Source organism: Sminthopsis crassicaudata, chromosome 3 (assembly GCF_048593235.1).
Source record: "Sminthopsis crassicaudata isolate SCR6 chromosome 3, ASM4859323v1, whole genome shotgun sequence".
NCBI lineage: Eukaryota > Metazoa > Chordata > Mammalia > Dasyuromorphia > Dasyuridae > Sminthopsis > Sminthopsis crassicaudata.
Window position 1 is genome coordinate 509451718 of NC_133619.1, and position 23396 is coordinate 509475113.

The 23396-nt window shown below is 44.0% G+C and overlaps 1 protein-coding gene across 2 annotated transcripts in view; it reads right to left on the minus strand.

Annotated features, from left to right (window-relative positions):
• Positions 1 to 2113: 2113 nt before the first annotated feature.
• Positions 2114 to 23396, minus strand: part of PDE2A (phosphodiesterase 2A) — a 172644-nt gene continuing 151361 nt past the window's right edge. For both annotated transcript variants that reach the window (XM_074303997.1, XM_074303996.1), the window contains exons 17-31: positions 23101 to 23173; positions 22767 to 22944; positions 22475 to 22587; positions 18586 to 18663; positions 15044 to 15166; positions 14502 to 14572; positions 13976 to 14098; positions 13075 to 13162; positions 12727 to 12774; positions 10753 to 10827; positions 10227 to 10326; positions 8849 to 8961; positions 6538 to 6576; positions 5924 to 6030; positions 2114 to 4407 (exon numbers count right to left, since the gene is read on the minus strand). In XM_074303997.1, coding sequence (XP_074160098.1) covers positions 4194 to 4407; positions 5924 to 6030; positions 6538 to 6576; positions 8849 to 8961; positions 10227 to 10326; positions 10753 to 10827; positions 12727 to 12774; positions 13075 to 13162; positions 13976 to 14098; positions 14502 to 14572; positions 15044 to 15166; positions 18586 to 18663; positions 22475 to 22587; positions 22767 to 22944; positions 23101 to 23173 — 1543 coding nt within the window. In that variant the 3' untranslated portion in view covers positions 2114 to 4193. The remainder of the gene's footprint in view (positions 4408 to 5923; positions 6031 to 6537; positions 6577 to 8848; positions 8962 to 10226; positions 10327 to 10752; positions 10828 to 12726; positions 12775 to 13074; positions 13163 to 13975; positions 14099 to 14501; positions 14573 to 15043; positions 15167 to 18585; positions 18664 to 22474; positions 22588 to 22766; positions 22945 to 23100; positions 23174 to 23396) is intronic.

The window sequence follows — 23396 nt, forward strand, 5'->3', positions numbered from 1 at the left end:
ATTCCCAATATAGTGGCTTCCTTTATCATCCGGTATATCTTATTAATTTAAATTAATTATTCAGAGGAAGAGCCCATAGTCTTTATCATGGCATACAAAAACATTAAGAACTCTGCCCTCAGAGGCCATGGCAGCAGAATACAAGCCCTGGAAAACCTTGCCAAGATGGAAACGCTTCAACAATGGGCCCAGTAACAGAGTGTTTGTTATCTGAGGCTCAGCCTAGCTTGCTAAGCTTGGAGAAACATCCACAGAAGGCTGGCCACCAGGAGATGAATGTTGTCATTCAGAGCAGCTCAACTAAGGTACAGAAGGTTTAAAATGAGATTGAGAAAACACTGGCATGAGCAATATAAGGATGATTTGAAAAATTAACATATTGTCCATTCTGATGACTCTCCCTGCCCCCGCCATGGCCGATCTGAGTTCACCTGAACATTTCTAGAGATGAGACACTCATTCATTCTCTCCTGGGGCAGCCTGTCCCAGTGTTGGATGGCTCTGGTTATCAGAAAAAGTCTTCCCCAGGACTCAGTCTGACACCCCCCCCCACCCCCGCTCCCTCAAAAAAGAGGGAAATGTTGATCCTGCTTAGCCACAGAACTGCAACAAAGTGGGGGAGAAGGAAAGAAACAACGATATGGCAGGCAGAGCAAGGTAGAAGGGGAAAGCATTTCCTTGCCCAGGGAAATAGAACTAAGCCCCCAGCTACTACTGCATCCTCCCAGTAGAGTTTACTCAGGACAAGGCTTTCACAGGTCCCATCTGGAAGGCTGAGGGATCTATACTAGAGTAAACAAACGTGTGCCACAATGATGAAGCCTACCCAGTGAAGAGAATAGCCAAAGTCAAGCATTAACCATACAAGAAAAAAAGGTACAAGAGAGAAGAAGCCCATCTCCCAAGCAGATAAAAGCACTGGTGAGACTAAAAGACAAAAGGGAAATGGAGTAAACATACTAAGTGTCTCAATAAAATGAACAAGATAATAAATTCTCCTGACTCCTTGAAGAACAAGGAAGGAAAAGAGAAACTCCCAGATAGTTCAGATGAGACATAAATTTATAAAAGACATTAGGAGATTTAGCTCAGCCTGCAGAGGAATAACCAGGACAGGAATCAGAGCACAAAAGGGACCCTTCACTTCTGTGGCTGTCTGCCAGCAGAGCTTTCCAGCTGGCTGATCGAGGCTGAGTCTAGCAGTATTCTCTTGTAGCTCTGACTCAGCTGTACTCAGAGTGCACCAGGGGATGGGACTGCAACTATACTTTGCCCTGGACCAGACCACTTTGAGGGCACTGAAAGCTTACAGGTCTCCCATCTGTCTTTAAATCCTGGGATACCACAACACTCGATAGTCCAAGAAGACAGAAACGGGAGCAGCCCAGACCTTTCCTCCAAAGTGAGACAGAGTCCAACACCAAGTCTGGAGTCAGGAAGTAGGCTGGAAGAATGAACAAACAAAAAAGAATTCCATCATAAAAAACTATTATGGAACACAGGGAGCCAAGATGATGGAGGGAAATGAAGCAGCGTGGTGAGCTTCCATTCACACACTTTCCTAACCATTCTAGAAAATGTACCTGTCCAATTTCTGATGGGGAAATCTTGAGAAAATCACAGGGAGTCTTTGTCCAGCCTAGGTCACCATAAAGAGGCAGACAGGTCGGTCTGTGAAGGCTGGTTCATATACAGAGCACCCAGGGAGAGGTCATGCACCAAGGCTGGAGGAGTTCCAGAGTTCACTGGGGCACATGCTAGGGCATCCCTGGGGGGGGGACAGGTGCCAAGTGGCAGCTTTGTAATCCATTACCCTTCACCAGGGTGACATAATAGCTTCAATTCATACCTATTGATGAGGACTATTTCAAATATGTGGGGTTGTTTCCCTTGGAGAAGATATCAGAATGGGGGGGGGGGAGAAGAGAGTGGAAGAGATGTAATATATATTCAAGCATTTAGACATTTGTTATTTGGGGAAAAGAATTAATTTGTTTGTTTAGCACCAGTGTGTGATGAGCGAAAAAATCCCATTTGCTTCTTTCCTGAGCTCCAGGGGATTTTCCCAACTTCCCTCCCCACCCCAGCCCTTAAAAGAAATTCTCTCCAGGAATTTGATAGAAAGAAATAGATTTATTCTCATGTACAAAGCAATCAGCCCACAGGACCATTTACAACATCTGCACAGAGCCCTACTGTCAGATACAAAAAATGAGTCTCTCTAAAGGCAACTCAGAATAGATAAGGCAAATGAACCCATTCTCTCCCCAGTCCGCCCAACCCCCCACCCCGCACCCTCCCTGCCCAGCTCTGCCCCAACCCAAACAACACCCAGTCAGACACTGACAGAGACAAGACAGAAAAAGAGAGAAACGGGGATGGGGACGGGAGTGCCGAATACCTCTTTCCTACGGCATCTCCCCAGGCTCTTGGGCAGTGGCCAGAGTGGGGGAGGGAAAAGGGGGAGTGTATATGGCCTTCAGGACAGAGAAGAGTCCAGTCCCAGCTGTGGCCGAAGTCACAGATATGCAGCAAGGCCCAGAGGGGCTCGAGGACTGGGTCCCTCTCTCTGGATGGCTGCAAGGAAGGGATGGCGATCCCAGGCCTGAGAAGCTAATGATTTGTCTGGGAGGAATGAGAGGGGAGAAGGACAGAGGGTCTAGGGCTCCTGTTCATTGGCCAGGGTCTGTACTTAGAAGTTTAAGAACTCCTTGTGATGGGGATGTGCTCTGGTCTCTGGGATTCGCTGGGACAGAGACCATCTCTTGGAAAGTTGTCTAAATGTGATGAGACCTCCCTCCTGGGTCTCCACAAGGCCACACAAACGTGGCTCTAGCCTTAGAAATCACCAAGTTCAACCCTCTTCCCATCCATCACTACCCTTTATAGATAAGGAAATTCTCACCTCGGAATCTAAGCAAGATGCCCAGTTAGTGATAGAATCCATCCCAGAACTTAGGACACTTCACTCCCTACTCAATATAGGGAGTGTCTCTGTGGCCACTGCCCAGCCTGAAGCCCTTTGGAGGGGGAGAAGAGAGCAGGAGGAGGACACTCCATCCTCCACCCCCCCTCCCAGCCATGATAAACTGGTTCCCTTGCTGTCCCTCGGCAAGGGGAAATGGCCCTGCTCCAGTCTTGCACCTTGAGCCTGGACGGTAGAAAGAGGCAGTAGCCTCCTTCTTGGGGATGGCAGGGTCTCTCCTCTGAACTTTGGGGATGGGGAGTAAGTTCTGAGAGCTGCCTCATTAAAGCAGTCTCAGGGCTATCAAAAGATACCGGGCTCAGGATGGGTGGAGGAGAGGGTCTCGCACCCGGTACCCTGTCCTCACAAGAGGGAGTGTGGTGTCCTGGAAAGAGCAATGGACTTCGAGTCTGGATAGGTCTGGGCTCAGAACATCTCTCCTGTATTTAGCTGTGAGGACCCGTGGGCAACTGTGATGAGCCCCAGTCTCTTCCCCTGTAAAAAGGGTACTTGCACTTCCTGCCTTATAGGGTGGTGGTACAGAAAGTGTTCTGTGACTTTTAGAGCACTAAACCCTTGAAGCATTCATGCTAGATTTATCCCACATAAGGGACAAGCATGGTACAATGGAAAGAACCTTGACTTTGGACAAATCCCTTTCTCAGTTTCTTCTATAAAAAAGGGAGGGATTTTTATCCCTCAGCTCCCAAGTCAATAATAAACTTGATTGCTTTCTCTTCTCCCTGCTCCTCATCCCTCCACTAAAGCTCAACTGAACCATTGCAAGGCCAGATCCATAATGACCACAGGTTTCTCTTTCAAATCCCCCAGAGATCCAGGAGGAGCCCCCAGCCAAGGTAATGTTAGAGAAACCTCCCATGCTGCCCCAAGGGACAAGGTGAATAGTGAGTGAGTCCGGACAAAGGAGTATTACAGAGATCCAGTCCGAGGGACAGCCGGGATCCAAGGTGCCCCTAGAGAGAGGGAGCTCTGGAGCTGATGCCATATCACCCCTAGGGCCCCCACAGTTCCTGGCTGGACGTGGGGGCAAAGGGGATGGCATCTAGGATATTTTAAATAAACATGATCATCCAAGCCAGAAGCTAAGGACAGATTTTTAAAAGGGGTCTCTGGGTTGGGGATGGAAGGGTGAAGGTACGGGACAACAGGGACATCCTTTCTCTTGCTCCTCCCTTCCTGGACCCCAGAGGGAAGGGGAGAGTCTCTCTCACTCTTCCGTGTCCAGCTTGCAGCACCCATTGACCTTGTCACCGTCATCCCCAGGCTCCTGAATGTCATATTCCTCATCCAGGAAGTCCAGGGAATTGTTGCTGGGCAGACCTCGAATGGTGAACTTATGTGATACCTTGGTCCACTGTTCCCTGTTGGTAGCAACCCGCTCATACAGTTCCGCGGCTCTGGGGAACAACTCCTGCAGCAGCCTGTGGGGTGGGGGATGGGAGAGGGTGAGGCTCAGCAGGGACCCCTAGAGAGCAGCCTCTCCACATTAAGAGCTGCAGAGTGAGGGGGGCCTTTAAGGTGTTAACTGCATCCCTCACATCCAACCCAAACCCGCTCCCCTCCTAACAACCTATTCTTCACCACCCTCTGCATCCAATCAGCCTCCAAATTCTGGCCCTTCTTTCCCAATATCTCCACATCCATCCCTTCCTTTCTACCTCAGAAGCCCCAGCTAAGCTTCAACTTTCAGGTCCTCCTGTCTGGACAAATGCAGCTTCCCCCTCCGGGCCTGAATCCCCTTCTTCATTGCACACTGGCCCTTCCCCTTCTCAGGAACTTGCTACAGCTCCCACAGAGAGCAGAGCTCATCCAGCTCAGGGCCTCTCCCTTTACATGTGAAAAACAGGCTAGAGAGGGTCACTGGTTTGCTCAAAGTCCACATGGATGATAACCAGCACAGGCAAGAATTGAATCCAATTCTTCTGACTCCAAATACTGTCCTCTTCTCATTGTTCTATACTCCCTTCCCAGACTTTTCAGTGTGGCCCAATCTCCTCTCCTCCCCCCTCATATATTGCATCTGTTCAAGGAGAAATGAGTGATCTGTCCTCTCCTGAACATATTGAACTTTCTGGTCTCCAAGCCTTTGTTCATGTCATATGCCCGTTCCTGGAATATCTTCCCCTCCTCCATCACCACTTGCTAAAATTTCATCCATTTTCAGGGCTCAGGTTGAGTGTGACCTATGGGGTCTGGGAAAGCTTTCCTGATTACTATTGCCCTTAGAAGTAATCCTTTCCTCCTTTTTGTTCCCCACAGCCATGCAGCTGTGTCCTGGGGCTCCCTCACGCTTTCTGTATGGTATTACAATTATGTGTACTTATCATCTTTCCCCCAACCTCCCAATACAGGACTGAGCTACCTGACTGTAGGAATAACACATTCTCTCTCTGTCTCTCTCTCTCTTTCTCATTTTCTTTCTCTATGTATCTTTCAATTTCTCTCAATCTGTCTCCCCCTTTCTTTCTTTGTCTCTCCCTTTGTTTCTCTTTCTCTTTTTTCTCATTCTCTCTTCTCTGTCTCTCAATCTCATTTTTTCTCTCTGTTCTCCTTTTCTTTCTTTGTCTCTCTCTTTTCATTTTCTCTTATTTCTCTGTCTCTGTTTCTCTCTCTATAAATATATCTGAATCTCTCTCTCCTATTCTCTGTGTCTCTCAATCTCTCTCATTCTTTCTCCTCTCCCTTTCTTCCTTTGTCTCTCTCTTTTTTCCTCATCCTTTCTTATTTTTCTGTGTCTGTTTTTATCTGTCTCTATTTCTTTGTCTCTGAATGTCTCGGTCTCTCTCTGTCTCCCCCCCCCCCCCACCTCTCATCATAGTAACTTAGCACATATTAAACAGGTGATTGAGGTTTCCCAAAATGAATCCTATTGAACTGCTGCCTCTGGCCTCTTTCCCTAGCCCTGGACACCAGAAGGCAAGGCTCCCAGATACTTACTTGTAGATAGGCATGGCGATGTGCTCCATGAAACTGATCTGGAGCTCAGGGATATAAGCCTTCTCTCGGTCCATCATCTCCATGGGCCGGTTACCCATGGCCTTTTCCTGGGAGAGACACAACCAGCACCAGCTTTGTCCCAGGCCCCTGAGGAGCCCCTTCCTATATCCTAGTATGGCTATCCAACCTCAGTTGGAGAGACTAGAAACGTCCCACAAGTCAGCCCTCACCTCACTAAAGCCTGGGATGAGCTCCTCTCTCTGTCTAGGGATTCTGGGGATTTCCTAGGGCAGATATCCTAACTTCCCCTCAGATTAGGAGCTCCCTGAAGATATTATCCATGTTTCCCCTCACATAGGCTCTCGGGGAGCAGGAATCCTCTCCCACCTAAAGACTGGGAACCCCCTAAATTAGGACATTTCTATTGCTCCCTTCCTGTCTTTAGCTACCTCTACCAAGTCTGGAAAAGCACTTCCCCAAGGAAGTGCTCCCCAAAGTTTCCCCAGAGCTCTAGAACTCTGGTCCCAACCAGGGCAGGGTTAGGTTGGGAAATATGGAGACTTGAGCTCCTTCCAGCCATTTGATCAGTGGGTAAGGTGGGAGGACATACATACCAGATCTCCTTGTGAGAAGAACTCTTTGTAGATCAGCTCCTGAAAGCATAATGCAGACCTGTGAACTCCCAAATGTCTTTGACTCCCCCCACCACGTTCCCTAAGAAACTGAGCCTGATTGTTTCAGGGTCCAAACTGGGGTCCCTTAGTCTGGTCTCAGAGTTCCTCCTGGCAAAACTGTGACCCCATAAGAAAGAGGGGCACTGATAGATGGGAAAACACCTTGAACTCCTAGGAAACAGGAGGAGACAAGTTCTAGTTCCACCCATTAAGTTGAGATTTTCTTTTTTTGTGTGTGCCTTAGTTTCCTCCTCAGTAAAATTAGAAAGATTGACTTCCATGATCATAAGATTTTGGTCTGGAAAAGACCTTAATGAATTCTGATGAATGCAATAACCAACTAGGATTCAACAATCTGTGACCAAGCTTGTACTTCTAAAAGAGAAGGAGACTCAATATGCAGGCTGAAACTTGGTCCATACAGGGATTTGTTTTGCTTGATTATGTATATTTGCTACCAAGATTTTGTTTTTCCTTTCTCCTAACTGAGAGTGGGGGAGATGAGAGGAAGATAAAGTAGATTTTTGCTAATCAAAAAAATCAATGAATTAATATAAAAAAATTAAATACAAAATAAATAAATAATTAAAAACCCTTAATGACCTTAGAGATTATCTAGTCCAATTCTTCATTCTAAAGAGGCAAAATACGCTAACAATAAAGGGAAAATGACTTGCCTCAAGTCACGGTTTCCTTTAAGTCCCAACTAAAATCTTATCTTCTATAGGAAACTTTTACTGATCCCCCTTTATTTTAGAGTCTTCTCTCTGTTGGTTATTTCCACTTTATCATATATGTATGTACATGTATATATTTACATGTGTATATATACATATATGTACTTCGTATACACACTTTTTCAGTCATGTCCAACTCTTCACGATCCCATTTGGGGTTTTCTTGACAGATACTAGACTGGTTTGCCACTTTCTTCTCAGCTCCTTTTATAGATGAGGAACTGAGGCAAATGGGATGAAGTGACTTGATCAGCATCACACAGCTAGGAAATCATATTTGAACTCAAGAACTTTTCCTGACTCCTGGCCCAGCACTCTACCCACTACACCACCTGTTCACCAGCTGTTCACAATCACAAATATAAGCATATACTATATGTATACTATGTACAATGCAGTCTAAGTTTAGTAATACACATGTGTATATGTATGCATTACATTAGTGATCCACTCTTCTTAACCATCAATAAGATCAAAGGGAGAGCAAATCTTGTAACATTACTACTCTTCCTGTCAAACTCCTAAAGCACTCTTAAGAATTTCCTTATACAGACACATACACATATACATATATGTATGCATATGTATGTGTGTATATACATCTACACATACACATATATATGTGTGTGTATACATACACATATGTATCTTTATATCTCCACATAGAAAATTCACATCTACTTTGCATATTGCCTCCCCCATTAGAAAGTGAGCTTCTTAGGCGCATCGAAAGAATAAGGATGGCTTGTGCTTTTCTTTGTTTCTTCAACACTCAGCACAGTGCTTGACTCTTAGTGGACCCTTAATAAGTGTTTATTGACTGTCGAATAAATAGCAGAACTGGGATCTAAACTCACATCTGTCCAAATCCAATGCCTAAAATCCCTTTAAGCTTTGGTATTGAGCTCGGGATTGTGGGACCAAAATTTGCTCATCCTGAGAATGCTTTCCTCCCTCTTCTCTGCAGGATGCTTCTCCTAACAATATATCAATACTTCAAGGCATAGCCAGGTGTCCACTAAGTCTTCTCTGAGCTCCTCTAGTCACATAAGTGACTTCACCCTTTCTGAGCTCCATTTGTTATTTTATCTTTCTCTGATTCTCTGTCAAGACTGGGAGCTCTCCAAGGATGGGAGGCATCTCTTACCAATCTGTCTTTCCCATATCACAGCACTCCCCATGGCCCTGTCCATGGTAGCAGTTAACAGCTCTTTTTTCTTTTGTAATAGAAGTGATCTTCAATATTCATTACTGATGGCCTTCCTTTTATGTTTGGTTGACATGATTGTGTCCTGCCCACTTCAATCCCAGCTTCCCTGGCACGAAATCCACTGGCCCTTCAAGCTCTAATTCAGATGCTCTGTCTGCTCTAAAGGATTACACCCCTCATCTCAGTGGCAAAGCCCAGCAGGGAAAGCAGAGCCATCTGAATGAGATCCCTTCTTAGGGCCAGGGTATTGTGCTGTAGGATGCAAACATGCTGCCTCTGGGAAAGGGGGAGAAGGGGCACTCACTGCAATCTTCCGAGTGGTCTTCCAGCCCTTGGTCTGATCTGAGAGGTCACAAGAAGTCATGAGCAGGCAGAGCAGGAGGCTGTGGTGGTGTTTATTCTTTGAGTCATACCCCACTGTAGGTAGAAAATGGAAGAGAGACAATTATTGGGGGGAATTTCCTGGAGGGCAAGGCATGAAGCCTCTCCAAAATTAAAATTTAAAAATTCTCCTTTTTCTCATCTCCAGAGATGAGAAGAGAAGGGATGTTTCTGGTCATAACAGCTCATCAATTCCCCTCATGCTACTGATGGGGAAACTGAAGCCCAGAGGTATCAAATGATTTGCCCAATATCAACAAAGAAATGTGTCAGAGGTGGAATTTGGACACAGATCTTTAGATTCAAAACCCATCACTATTTCCACTATACCCCATTGCTTCCAGGTGATTAAAACTGCCCCATTCCCTTTTTGTTCCATCATGAGCTATCTCACCTGAAGGATGAGCCAATACTATGGGTAAAGGACAAAGCCATCAGGAAGCTTCCTAATTGGCCAAGTGAACTCAGAGTCAGAGTAGGAGATGAGCTCTGGCACTGCCTTAATTGGGCTCTGAAGGGAAGCCAAATTTGTAGTTGCCAAAGTAAGCCTATGAAATAAGACCCAAGTTCAAATCCCTCCTCTGACACTATATGCATGACCATGGGCCATTAATATCCTCCCTAAATCTCATATACTCATCTATAAAATGAGAGGGTTAGACATTAAGATACCCTCCTGCAGATCGATATTTATGACTCTGTGGGGGGGATTTTTCATGTGTGCATTTCTGGTGCATCATTCCTAAATCTTTCCATCTCTCTCTTCTTTTTTCCTTATTAGTTATATCAAGAAAATACTCAAGTATCGAGAGTACAGAGGCAAGGGAGAAGAGGGAGAGGGGAACAGATGATGGTATACTAAGGACATCTGGTTACCTAGGTGACTGTATCAGGAGAGGGGGGAAGCTGACAAAGGCCTGATAGAGTAAATCTTGGATCTAAGCAGGCTCAGAAGCCAATCTTGAGATGCAGGGGATGCCTAGAGTTGGGATTCAGAGATCAGGCATCTTTAGAAAGTAGTGAAAAGTAAAAGGATTAGAAAGCGAATATCTCTTGGGAAAGTGCTAAAAGGAAAAATTGGTGTCTCAGGGGACCAATGATGGGGATCAGAGGCCTGAGACCCCAAAGCACATCTTCTTCCTCACCTACTTTCTCCAGGCCAAATGGATGCTAGCTTCCAAATCATCAGTTAGTTTCTCCTCTATCCCACTTACCACCTCCACCTTTAATACTCACAGAGCTTCTAAGGAGTACAAAGGAAGGATGGGAAGTCCTAACATCTGAGTCTCTTAAAGGTATACCTTCAGCCATCTTCTGGAGATCTTTGAAGATGCGCAGATGGTGGGCTAGGTCTGTAGCCAAGATAATGTCTCTCATCAGATCCAGCATCCGCTGGTAGTCCTGTGGTGGCCAGGAGATGGACACTAGGTCACAGTCTACCTTCCTCAGGTCCCCAGATTTCCCACCCTTCACACCTTGTGCCCCAACCCTGCTGCTGCCTTCCTCACTTTCCTCTTCCCACTCTGAGATGTCACCAATTTCTTTCTCTTTTCTCTCTTTCTCTCTCACCTTCTCTGTCTCTGTCTCTCTCTGTCCTCTCTGTCTCTCTCTCTCTTTCTCTCTCTGTCTCTCTCTGTCTCTCTCTCTCTGTCTCTCTCTCTCTCTCTCTCTCTCTCTCTCTCTCTCTCTCTCTCTCTCTCTCTCTCTCTCTCCTCTTTTCTCTCTCTCTCTTCCCCCCTCTCTCTTATACACACACACACACACACACACACACACACACACACACACACACCCCTACCAGGACTGAATATCTTTTTCAGAAATTACCTTCCTGGAGAAATGATCAAAGATGTTGCAACCTTGAGTGTTTAGGATGGCGATCGCCTGAGCAAAGTGATGTCTCTGTGGGGGAAAAGAGGTAGGCATGGGGTCCTGTGCATGTATCCATCTGGATGCTTTTGTCCCATTGTCCTCCTCCTTCCCCCTCCAAGATGAGATGCTGAGACTCATTCTCGCCAAAGAAATATGGGTTGCTAGCACTGCGTTGGTCTGGCTACTAAGCCAACTGGGGAGATGATATTTGGTGAATGATGGACAAGAAAAAGAAAAAATCAGACTGACCCACAGATCTCTGTGAGTATTATGTCAGCCCAGGGGAATTGTGCATAAGGAAAGGGAGAAAACAGAAGTATATGGAAGGAGAAGGAGTTCTGGTTTGAGAGGTAGTAGACCTGAGTTCAAGTCCTGACTCCCTGCTTCAAATTTGTCTGATTGGATCATTAGATGTTGTCCCCATTTATCATTCAAGAAAGTGTATCTCACCCTTGGAAATAAATGTACTTCTTCCACCCTCTCAGTGATGTCTGAATTTCTCAGAATCCAAGCTACGAGGAACACTTGTTAACTATTTCCTTCACATTCTGGAGTGTGAGTGGAGATCCCCATTCTGAAATCTGCCTCTGTGGAGACTTAGCACATCATCTAACCTCCCTAGCCTTCATTTTCCTTACCTATAAATGAGGGGCTTGCACTCTGGACCTCTGAGGTCCCTTCCTGTCTAGCCCTATGAGCCTCAGGTTAATTATTAGTGGCCATCCAAGCTTCACATTCTCTATGATTTGAGAATCTACTCCCTCCCAAGAAGCCTATTCCATTCCCTTCATCTGACCCATGCTACAAAACCAAAGAATAGAGAAGTTACAGCTTGAACAGTTTGAAAATAGCAGGCTTGATTCAGTTCCCCACTCCATGCAAGTTGCTTGGTGAAAAGTACAATGTTCTGTACTTTATTTTGTACTTTGTATACTTTAATAAATGCTTTGTATTTATTCTGTACATTATGCTACCTTCCATCTATTTTAACTTCCTTCCCATTGTTCAGAGATAGAACAGACTATCGCCTATACTACATGAAGTCCTCCCAGTCTCTTTTGGTCTGAAATCAATTGTGGGGCAGTTGCATAGCATACAGGAAAAAGCAATGCATTTAAGTCCTGACCCTGACCCTGACTGGATGATTTTGGGTTGGTCGCTGATACTCTCTGGGTCCCAAGTCTGTTTCTTTACTAGTAGGAGAAAGAAAGTGGAAAAGGAAAGGGAAGAAGAATGGTGAGATGTCATTTAGAAGAAACAATTTAAAAAGAAATAAAATTATCAATAAAACATTTCTGTTTTGTTTTCAGATGCAACAGTAGTTAGATGATTTGTCCAGAGTCACACAACTAGTGATAAGTGTCTGAGTCCAGTTTTGAACTCAGGTCCTCTGGACCACGGGTCAATGCTTTGTCCACTGCATCATCCAGCTGTAGGGAATAGGGGAAATGAACTCTAGGATCCTTTCTAGCTCTAAAAATATCCTATAATGTTCTCAAAGTCTATTTCCCAGGGAGATATGAATGAGGCTTATTCTGTAAACTCTCTTCCTGGGTGCTCACTTGGTTGGGAGGTAGAGGTATAGGGAAGAAGGGAGAGATGGAGAGAGAACCACCCATAGCTCTCTTGAGCTAGCTGGGAAAATAAAGAGAATGAGGAAAAGGCTGCATGGTACTGGCTCCTTATGAGTTTTATGCCAGCTCTGTGGGGATAGGCAGGGAACAAGCAGTATGTAGGAAGGAAAGGAGCTCAATCTTGGAAGTAGAGGATCTGGATTCAAGTCCTGGTCTTCCCACTGAGGCTCTGGATTTCCACTCTCTGGATTTGTTTCCTCTTTTCGAATGTGGGGATGATCATACATATGTCACCTACCTCACAGAGCTATTGGGAAGAAAGCAACTGGCAAGGAAGTCATTTTTATAATATTACCTCCATGACGGAGCCTTCGGAGCTGTACAACGCGGCCAGCACAGATTTCTGAAAAATACCCCCAGGGGATCTGGAAGTCAGCCCCAGCCCTAGAGCAGCCACATCTCTACCTCCCAAGACAAGCCTTTTCCTGCGCTACCCACCCAGCCCCAGAAACGTCCCTCCCATCACCCTCTTCAAGTCCTGAGCTGGGCTGGTCACCCTTCCCCCACAGCCAGCACCCTCTCCTCCAGGAAGCCTACCCTGATAAGCCTCTGGGATCCTACCCCATGACCAGTTAGAGAAAGCTAAAGCACCCCCTTGTACTCCTCAGGGGAAAGGCTGAAGCCCCAAGAGGCAGAGGCTCACCGAAGCCACCTGAAAGGAATTGTTGGTGCCTCTGTGGTCCAAGTCATGGCACATGCAGGAGACAAACAAGGCGAAGATCTCGATGTCACTGAGGAAGGAGAAGAAACCCTTAGAGGGATGCCCATGCAGCCTCCTCTCTGTTCCTCCCCACTTTCTAAGGAAAGGGGAAGGGGAAGTCTGACGGACAGAGCCTTCATAAAGCCTCTTCCTTAGTCCTTCAAAGGCCCTGCCTTCTACAAGAAGTCTACCCCAAACCTTCCAGGTGAGAGAGTTTTCAGATGCATTACCAGCATCTTTCCCATCTCTTTCTTACGCCTAGACAAGTGATACCAAATTCAGATAGAAAAAGCAGTCATCAGTCCATATATAAGGACTCTGCAGGCTGCAGACTGGCTTAGTTTTACAATGTCTATACCTGTGTTTTATTATATTTTTATTTACTTGTTAAATATTTCCCAATTGCATTCTACTCTAGTTCTAGCCTGCTGCTTCTTTGATATCTGTGACCTTGACAATCAACAAAACACTAAATGGAGAGCTGATCTCCAAGGTATTAATGCTCACAGTGGAAAATGAATGATTGAGTGGGAGGGGAGAAGCTGGTTCTGTTCTATTCCTGCCACTAACTGTCTGACTTTTGGTTGCTATATGGGTCTTAGTTTCTTCATCTGTAAAATGGTGGAACAGAACCAGATTATAAACTAAATTTCTCTCCTGCTCAAGCATTCTGAATCAGAGGGTTTGAGTTCCAGCCTATGCTCTGCCCCTCTATCTGTCTGTCTGTCTATCTATCTATATATCCCTAGGTGAAGTTTTTACCCTTACTGAGCCTCAGTTCCCTCAGATGAATTGGGGTGCTCTGGAAGAGAAATTTATGGCCCTTGGGGCTGGGACCACTCACTCCAGATATTTAGACAGCTCCAGATTCTTATAGAGCAGGTAGCAAAAGTGGGAGACAGAGAAGGCGTGCATCCAGTTATGATAGGGAGGGTCTCGGTAGCCCTTCTTCACCATCAGGCAGAACCTGTACAGGAATGAGGCACCAAAAGGGGCTCAGCATTATTCACCCACCTCTAGGAAATTCTCCTGGGTTTTCCCTATCCTGTTCCCATTCCATCCTCATTCTGTAGATTTCCTGAGGGCAGTGGATATAATAAGGACTCCCAAGGGCAGGGGTCCCTTTACCCCTCACACTAGGGACTCCCAAGGGCAGGGGCCATCCCACATCTCACACTAGGAGCCCCCAAGGCCGGGGACCATTCTACCCCTTACACTAGGAGCCCCCAAGGGCAGGGGCCACATCACTCTTCACACTAGGGGCTCCCAAATACAGGAAGTCTCTCCTCTTCTAGACAGAGGCTACCTAAGGACAAGGCCAAATCTTCCTCCCACTCCCACACAGGGGATCAGTGGGCCAGAGCACCCACCGGACCAGTGTCTGTCGGTCAATCTTGTAGTTGTTGATAAAGTTCATGTCCTGGAGCATACTCAGGATGGCCTGGAGAGTAAAGAGATAGGTCAGCAGGCTGACAGCATCTCACCCCTTCCCCAGTACTCTTTCCCCAGATCCCCACAGAACTGGAAGAGATTTCTGAAACCACATTTAGTCCCATATCTTTCTCCCCACTCCCACAGTGCAGGAATCCCTCTATAACCTTTCCAACTAGTGGCTCTCCAGACTCTGTACAGACCTTCTAATATCAGAGTATCTCCCAAGTCAACTAAGACCATTGTGAAATAGCTCTAATTGTTAGGAAGTTCTTTCTTCCATGATGATGAAATGTGCCTACCCTATTTTTATCATTTTCCCTATTGGTTAGTCCTAGTTTTTTCCTCTGGATCCTGGAGCAAGGCTACTCCCAGTGTCCCAGGACAACCCTTCCATGACCCATTTATCTAAACTAAGTCCCTCCTGTTACACATCTCCCACTCCTGTGGCAGATTGGGACCGCCTATCAACTGGGCTCACCATGGAGGTGTCATCCTCAGGGAGAGAACGTGGGGTATAGGTGAAACTGGCAAAGTTGGAGTCAATGGCAGACACAGGCTGGATCCCGTCTCCGAGGAGTTTGTTGTACTCATCATCTGAGACCTAAAAGAGACAGAGTTTAGGGCACCAAGGACCCCTTTCCTCATCATCACATCATCACTCAACTGGGCTGGTTACTTTCAAATTTGAGGGGATGAAATGGGTCTAAAGAGATCTTTTATTAGAAATATCTAAAAAATAAGTGAGAGAGGAATGTACTTGGAGAATGGGAAAGGGAAAGGTTGAATGACATAAATCATCTGTCATAAAAGAGGCAAGAAAAAACTTTTACAATGGAGGGAAGAGACAGAAGAGAGGAAAATTAAATAAGCTTTACTCTCATTAGAATTGGCTCAAAGAAGAAATAACACATTTGGAAATCTCTCTGCATGGAGAGTAGGAGAGGAAGGGGATTGTGTAATAGAGAAAAGGCACACTGTGGCAGAGGATGTCAATAGCAAAATACTTTTGAGGAAGGTCAGGGTGAAAGGAGAAAGAGAATAGAATAAATAGGGAGGAAATAGCCATCAGTAGTAATTGTGAAAATAATTTTGAAGCCAATTTCTTTGATGAAGACCTTATTTCTGAAATGTATAGAGAACTGGGTCAAATTTATTTAAAAAAGCCATTTCCTAATTGATAAATGATCAAAAGATATGAATTATACCCAAAGGGCTATAAAGTCATAAATATCCTTTGACCTAACTATATCACTACCAGATATGAATTCCAGAAAGAGATTTTTTTCAAAAAGGAAAAGGACCTATAAGTATAAAAATATTTATAGCAGTTATTTCCTTGGGGCAAAAAATTGGAAATTGAGCCATTCAGTTGGGGAATGGCTAAATGAATTATGGTATGTGATTATGATGAAATACTATTGTTCTATAGGAATGATGAGCAAGATGCTCTCAGAAAAGGAAAGTACTCCATGAACTCAAGCAAAGTGAAATGTACTGTGTACAAAGTAATAGCAATGTTGTGGGATGATCAGTAGTGAATGACTCTGCTCTTCTCAGCAATACAATGATATAAGACTACTCTGAAGGACTTATGATGAAAAATGCTATCCATATCCAGAGAAGGAACTGATTATATTTGAATACAGATGAAACATACTTTTTAAAAAACTTTATTTTTCTTGAGGGTTTTTTTTTTGAGATTTATGTTTTCTTTCTCAATATGACTGTTATGGAAATGTTCTATATAACTTCACATGTGCCTTCTCAATGAGGGTGAAGGGATGGTGAGGAAGAGAGAGAATCTGAAGTTCAAAGTTTTAAGAGCAAATGTATAAAATGTTTCACATGTAACTAGGGAAAATAAAAACATAAACATTTTTTTTAAAAAGAGGTCCTTCATTCTACTTGGAGATGAGGACTAGGAGCCAAACTTCTTGTGGCTATAAAAGGTTCAAGATGGGAGAAATTGTACCTGCATAGAACAAATGAGAAAGTCTATCATCAAAAATCATGTGATTTTTATGGTGAAAATAACTTTTAAAAAGAGCATCATCACCTACTTTGCTACTGCACCCTAAGGATCACAGGGCCTCTCCCAATAGAAGGTGAGCTTCTTGAGGATGGGCTGTGCCCAGGGCTCTGCACATAGTAAGTGCTCAGAAATGTTCCACAACCAGGAATAGAGATGAGGGTGCAGAATGCCAGACTAGGGTATGGAGATACAATGGCAGGAGCAGAAGGGCAGGTAGTTGGAAATCAGGAACAGCAAGTCACTGATTCTGCAATTAATAGTCTGAAGGGACCTTAGAGACCATCCAGTTCAAACTTCTCATTTTACAGATAAGGAAGAGCTCATAAAAGTCACACAACCAGTAATTGTCTGAAACAGGATTTGAACTCACATTTTCCTGACTCTGGGCCAGTATTCCTATCCACTGTTCCCTAGATCTCTAAGCCCAGGGGGACAGACAGGCTCAGTGTCCGAACACCCTGGGGTTTGGGGGTCTTGGATTGATGTTTAAAAATCAGGGAATTTTAGTTCCAATTGATGATCCATGATGGACAGAATCAGCTACACCCAGAGAAGGAACACTGGAAAATGAGTGTAAACTGTTTGCATTTTTGTTTTTCTTCCCAGGTTATTTTTACCTTCTGAATCCAATTCTTCCAGTGCAACAAGAAATTCGTTTTTGCACACATATATTGTATCTAGGATATACTATAACATATTTAACATGTATGGGAATGCCTCCCATCTAGGGGAGGGGATGGAGGGAAGGAGGGGAAAATTCGGAACAGAAGTGAGTGCAAGGGATGATGTTGTAAAAAATTACCCATGTATATGTACTGTCAAAAAAAAGTTATAATTATAAAATTAATTTTAAAAAAAAGAAAAAAAATCAGGGAATTTGAATAAGAAAATGAAAAGGGAAAGACCTGGAATCAAAGCAAAGGTTTCTTAAATTAGCTCAGAGAGGAAGAACTGATACTCTGAAAGGTACAGCCTGAGGCACAGGGCAGGATCCTTCACTGTCCTTCCTCTGCTTTCTATTGTAACCAAAGATTCTGTCCTATATAAGACTTCTTCCCTCCCTAAAACTAGAACAGATATGAGATAAAGTGTTGGTCATTACAATGCTAGGGTCTTTGACAGTAGGGAGAGGGTGAAAGAAGACTGAGAAGGAATACTAATGCAAAAACAAATCAGTATATCTATAGCTACATTACCCCACCCAAAAGTACAAGATATATTTTCCCCTTTAAGATGCTCTCATTTGCCAAAGCTCCTTAAACTGTGGATTACAATCCCATATGGGATTGCTTAACTGAATGTTGGGAGAGATTTAAATTCAGGTTTAATGATCAAAATTATGATTTATTATTAGTAAATGTTTGATGTGTATTCCTATGTATATGCCCAGGATCGTGTAAAAATTTCTCAAGCACAAAGGGGTCGTGAGTAGAAAAAAAGCCCTGCTGTAAATGAGTCCTTTTGGCCAGAATCTCAGGGTCAGAAGTGACTGCCAGAGAATCTAGACTAACCTTTACCCAAAGAGGAATCCTTCCTACAATATCCCCAACAAGTAGGCTCTAGTTTCTGCTTAAAGAGTTCATTAGTTCCCAGGACAAGCTTTTGCACTTTTGGACAGCTCTGATCATAAGAAAGTATACATAAACAAATAGATATAATAAGACCTGATATATTTAAAAATAAATATCTAATTAAATCTAAACAAATCATCAGTCCATATAAGGCTTGCCCTCTCCAAACATGAAACTTAAGCAGCTCTACCCATCTATCCATGTAATATCATTGTATACAGTGGCTTCCTTGTTCAGTCCTCCCACAGGTTCCACCATTCTCCTCAAACAGCAAGCTGTCCTGACTGTCCTGTCTTCAACTTAAACTTCTCCCAGGGTAGCCTTTGACTCTAAGCTGTGCCAGAGGCTGGCTCCTCCCCTTTTTGCTTTCAGTCCCTCATCTGCAGGTGATAGATGAGGGGATGGGGAAGACCTTACCTTCATGTGATACATCATCATCTCATTGGCCAAGTGGCTCCGATACTGGGCTTCATTCACTTTCTTGTATAGGAGAGACTGAGGAGAGAAGAGGAAGCATGTAATGGAGACTTTAAGAGAAGGCAGCACCCAACACATCCTTTCCTCCACGACAGCTATGAAAGAGAGCCTGGTTTGGAGTCAGGAGTCCTGGATTTATATCTCAACTTGGACAATTCCTGGGTTGAGCAAGTCACCAACTCTCTGCCACCCATTTCATCTGTAAAATGGGGCTGATAATAGCATCATATGGTTGTTGTGAGGATCAAATGGGCCAACATATGCAAAGCACAAACACATATTATTATTATTATTTCTATGTGTCTCACAGTGTTACCGAAAGGGAAGTACTTTATAAACACTAAATAAATAGGAATTGCTATTATTCCCATCCCATCTGGCATGTTCAAGAGTAAAGAAAGATAAAAAAAAAAATACATTAGTCCAGGCTTTTTTTTGCTCAGAATATCCTCATGTTCACTTCTTCCTGTTCCTTTCTAGGCCCTTACTTAAGTCACAGAGTCCTCCCTCACCCCACTCCTTTGTATTTTATTCCCACCAATACTTGGGAGGGGGAGGAAGGAGGGAGATTTGGGTAGCACTACTGAATGGGGAGGCAGGGGACCAGGTGTCTGAACTCAGCCAACAGCTGTTCCCATGCACTGATACTCTCTTAGGGCTTTCACCCAAGAAGCTGGCCTGGTGACAATGTGACTCGGGATGGGGAGTTGGGAGGGGGGGTTGGGAGCCTTAGGGAGAAGGGATGAAGACTGGAGAAGGGATACAAAGGTCCTCAGATGATGCTTCCTGATATAGTCTCTCCTCACAGCCAAAGGAGACAGTCAAGGCAGGGGATGAGTCTAGAATCTGAGAGATAGGAGTATATATATATATATATATATATATATATATATATATATATATATATATATATATATATATATATATATATATATATATATATATATACTCCTATCTCTCAGATTTATATATGGTTTTTTTGCTGAGGAAATTGGGGTTAAGTGACTTGCCCAGGGTCACACAGCTAGGAAATGTTAAGTATCTGAGACCAGATTGAAACTCGGGTCCTCCTGACTTTAGGGCTGGTGCTCTATCCACTACAACACCTAGCTGCCCCACTTCAAACTTGTGGAGGGGTATATATAATATACACATTTATATCTTTGTGTGTATACATAATACATATATGTATATATATATTTATATATGCTCATTTATGTATATATGTGGGAATACAGATGATAGAAAAAACAAAAGACATCAGTAATAACCTACTTCTCAAAAAAAGAGGCTGAGAATGATGATCTATGCCTATGATCTCTGCTACTACAGAAGCTAAAGTTGATGGCTCTTTTGAGCTCAAGAACTCTGAGGTACAATAGGGCCAAAGCCAACTGAGTGTTCATAGTAAGTCTGGCACCCAAATGGCGAGGCTCTTGGGAGTAGGCGGCTACCAGGTTCATGCTGGAAACAGAGCAGCTTCAAGTTTTCAAGATGATCAACAAGGATAGAGTCCATGACTGATCACTGAAATTCTAGCTTGGGAGAAATAGAAAGACCCAGTCTTCAAAGCAGGGGTAGAGAGAGGGAAAGAAAGAGATAAGGAGAGTAAGTGTGGGAAGGAGAGGGAGGAGGAAGAAGGAGAAAGGGAAGGAGAGGGAGAAAGAGGAAGAGAAGGAAGGAGGAAGAGAAAGAGAGAGGAAGGGAAGGAGAAAGAAAGGGATAGAAGGAAAGGTAGAGGAAAAAAGGAGGAAAAAGATAATATGAAGAAAGAAGAGGAAAAGATGGAAAGACAGAGACAGAAAAAGAGAGACACAGAGAGAGAGACAGAGCAGAGAGAGACACACACACAGAGACAGATATACACACACACAGAGAGAGAAAGAGTGACGATAGAAAGAGAAACTGGTTTATGATGGCAGCTGAATGAGGAGGCTGCTATTCAAGGGTATGCTGGTACAGCCTTTAATAGATGGCTGTCCAAAAAAAAAATCAACATAAATTCAATCTGAATTATTGACATTTTCTCCCTCACTTTCTTATGTCTAGGAAATCAATAATATAATAAATCAAGCCCTTATTTATAGTGTTTGCCCATATGTGAGATATAAAAACTCCCAATGAAAATTTAACAATCAACCCTCTGGAGCTCCTTCAAGCTGGCCCCAACACAATATGCTTCTAATTCTGCCTATTGGAACAAATCCTTCATCCACATGCTCACTCTTTGAAAATGGCAAAGAAAGATGTCACGTCCCACCACTCCAAGGCTTCTTTTCTCTAGGACAAACATCCCCAATTCCTTCAACCAATCCCCAAGTCGCATATTTTCCAGTCTCCTTTTCATCCCCTGACATTTTTCTAAGGAAACTATTCAGTTTGTTGATGTCCTTCTTAAAATGTAGCTCCCATCCAATAGTCCACACAATAGATCCAAGTAGAGGATGACGCCATTACTTCCCTCTCACTGAACCTAGATGTGCTCTCTCTGAGATCATGTGAATGTTTCTGGTCCCCACTCATAATGTTGAAACCTCCAAATCTTTTTCACAAAAAACAACCCCCCAAAATGGTTTTCTATCCATACCTCTTTCCCTAGTGAGATTTAACTTGGTTCAACATGCCTAACTTCATCCTCTTGATTAATAGAGCTTTTGCTCTCCTCAAATTCTGTTAAGTCTCTATCCATTTTCTTGGGAGAATTTTTTATCTCCCAAATCCTCATTACCTAATAAAGTACTTTTCACACACTGGGAAATTTAAGATATGTTTTTTTTGACTTACATTCCTCCTCCTACTGCAGTTGTGAAGTTGGCTGTTGAATCATTTATCTCAAATAAATCCCATTTTATTAGCAAATATTTACTAAGGCCTAGAGAGGTTGCTATCTGCACTGGAGAAGAAAATGGCCACACTGACATAACCAATCCCTGACACATTTATGGCCATATGACCAGTTCCAAATCTACTTAATTGTACTACTGATTGGACCAAGGTTTCTTAACCTGGGGTTTGTAAACTTTATTTTATTAAAATATTTTGATAACTTTTTAAATGTGGTTGTTTTTCTTAGTTTTCCTGTGGTTTTTATATCTTTGTCAAAATTCTTTTTCAAATGTTAAACAGAACTTGAGAAGCACAGATCCTTGGAGCACTCTACTAAAAATCTAGCTAAAAGTTGATACCATAACCACTTTCTATGTACAGCCATATGACCAGTTCCAAATCCTCTTAACTGTACTACTAATTAGACCAAGGTTTCTTAACCGGGGTTTGTAAACTTTATTTTAATAAAATATTTTGATAATTGTTTTCCTTGGTACTCTTGTGTATTTTATTTTATACATATATAAGCATTATTCTGACAAAAGAACCCCTAGTCTGGACTACATTTTTCCAGCTTTGGAGATTGGCATAAGATACTTTATTACACACTGCTAAAATGATCATTATTCTCTTTTCACATTCCCTCTGGGGCCTTAAGAGAAGTGACTTGTCCAAGATCCCACAGAAAGGTCAGTAGCATGATTGGGACTGGTTCATGGGTTTCACCTCTCTTAGGTTAGTAGAAAACCTTGGGTCCAGGAAACAAGAGTTAGAGGTTCCAACCCCACTGCGGAATTACAAAGTTACAAGGGACAGGAAGATAAAGTCAGAGGAAGGAAAATATTAAGTGCTTAATAAATGCTTATTGACTTGTTGACTTGACTGGAGAAGGGTTCCCCTCTTCCCTGGGTCTGAAGGAGAGTGGCAGGAGGAGGAAAGGAAGACTCAGAACTCAAAGGTACTGGGAACGGGAAGAGTTTTCAGGGCAGGGTTCAGAGCTCACGTGAGCGATGCTGATTCCACAATAGATGGAAAAGGCCGTGGCCAGGTCCTCATCAAACTTGCTGAACCAAGGGCCATTGATCTTGTTCACCAGCTCAGCCACACCGATCACCTCTGGAGGAATGGGTGGAAATGGTGTTGGGTGGGAGACATTCCCTTGTACTCCTAGCTCCCTACATCCATGGTGTCCCCATGGCTCCCACAGTTCCACCCCTTTGAGGCTGTCTGATCCCTGTGGTCCTCTGAGAGCCTCCCCACCTCTTGGGCTGTAGGAGTGTACTGGGCACACATACCTTGGTTTTCATTCTTGATAGGGAAGCAGAGTATGTTGCGGGTGCGGAAGCCCGTACTGTCGTCCACACCTCGGTAGAATAGGGGGTGCGCGTAGGCGTCTGGGATGTTCAGGATCTGGCCAGTGGTGGCCACATGACCTGCGATCCCTTGGTCTGCAGGGATGCGTATCTCATAGGTCTGGGCAAACCAGGACAAGAGGAAATAAGTGTGAGTGCCAGGATCTATCAGCTAGGAATTACCAACACCCCCTGAAGTCCCTCCCACCCCACCACCAAATCTGATTCTCCATCCTTATGTGTTCCCCTCCAAGCCCCCATCCCCACAAGCCCTTACCTCATCATCCACAACACCGCCATCAAACACCTTGGCCACCAGCTCATTCTGATCCAAGAGAAACACGGAGCAGCTGGAGGGAGACCAAAGAGTAAGGAAGGTTCCTGATCGTCACACTTGCCCAGGCACTCCTGGGAATAAAGGTTTTGTGAGGGCATGGGGAGGGCTAATTATTGAGAGTGTGGAGCTCATTGAACTTCCCTCCTCATTGATCTTCCCTCCTCATTGATCTCAAATTAGCAATCTCACAGCAAGGATAGTTAGGCAGCTAAACTATGGGAGCTGGAAGGCAGCAG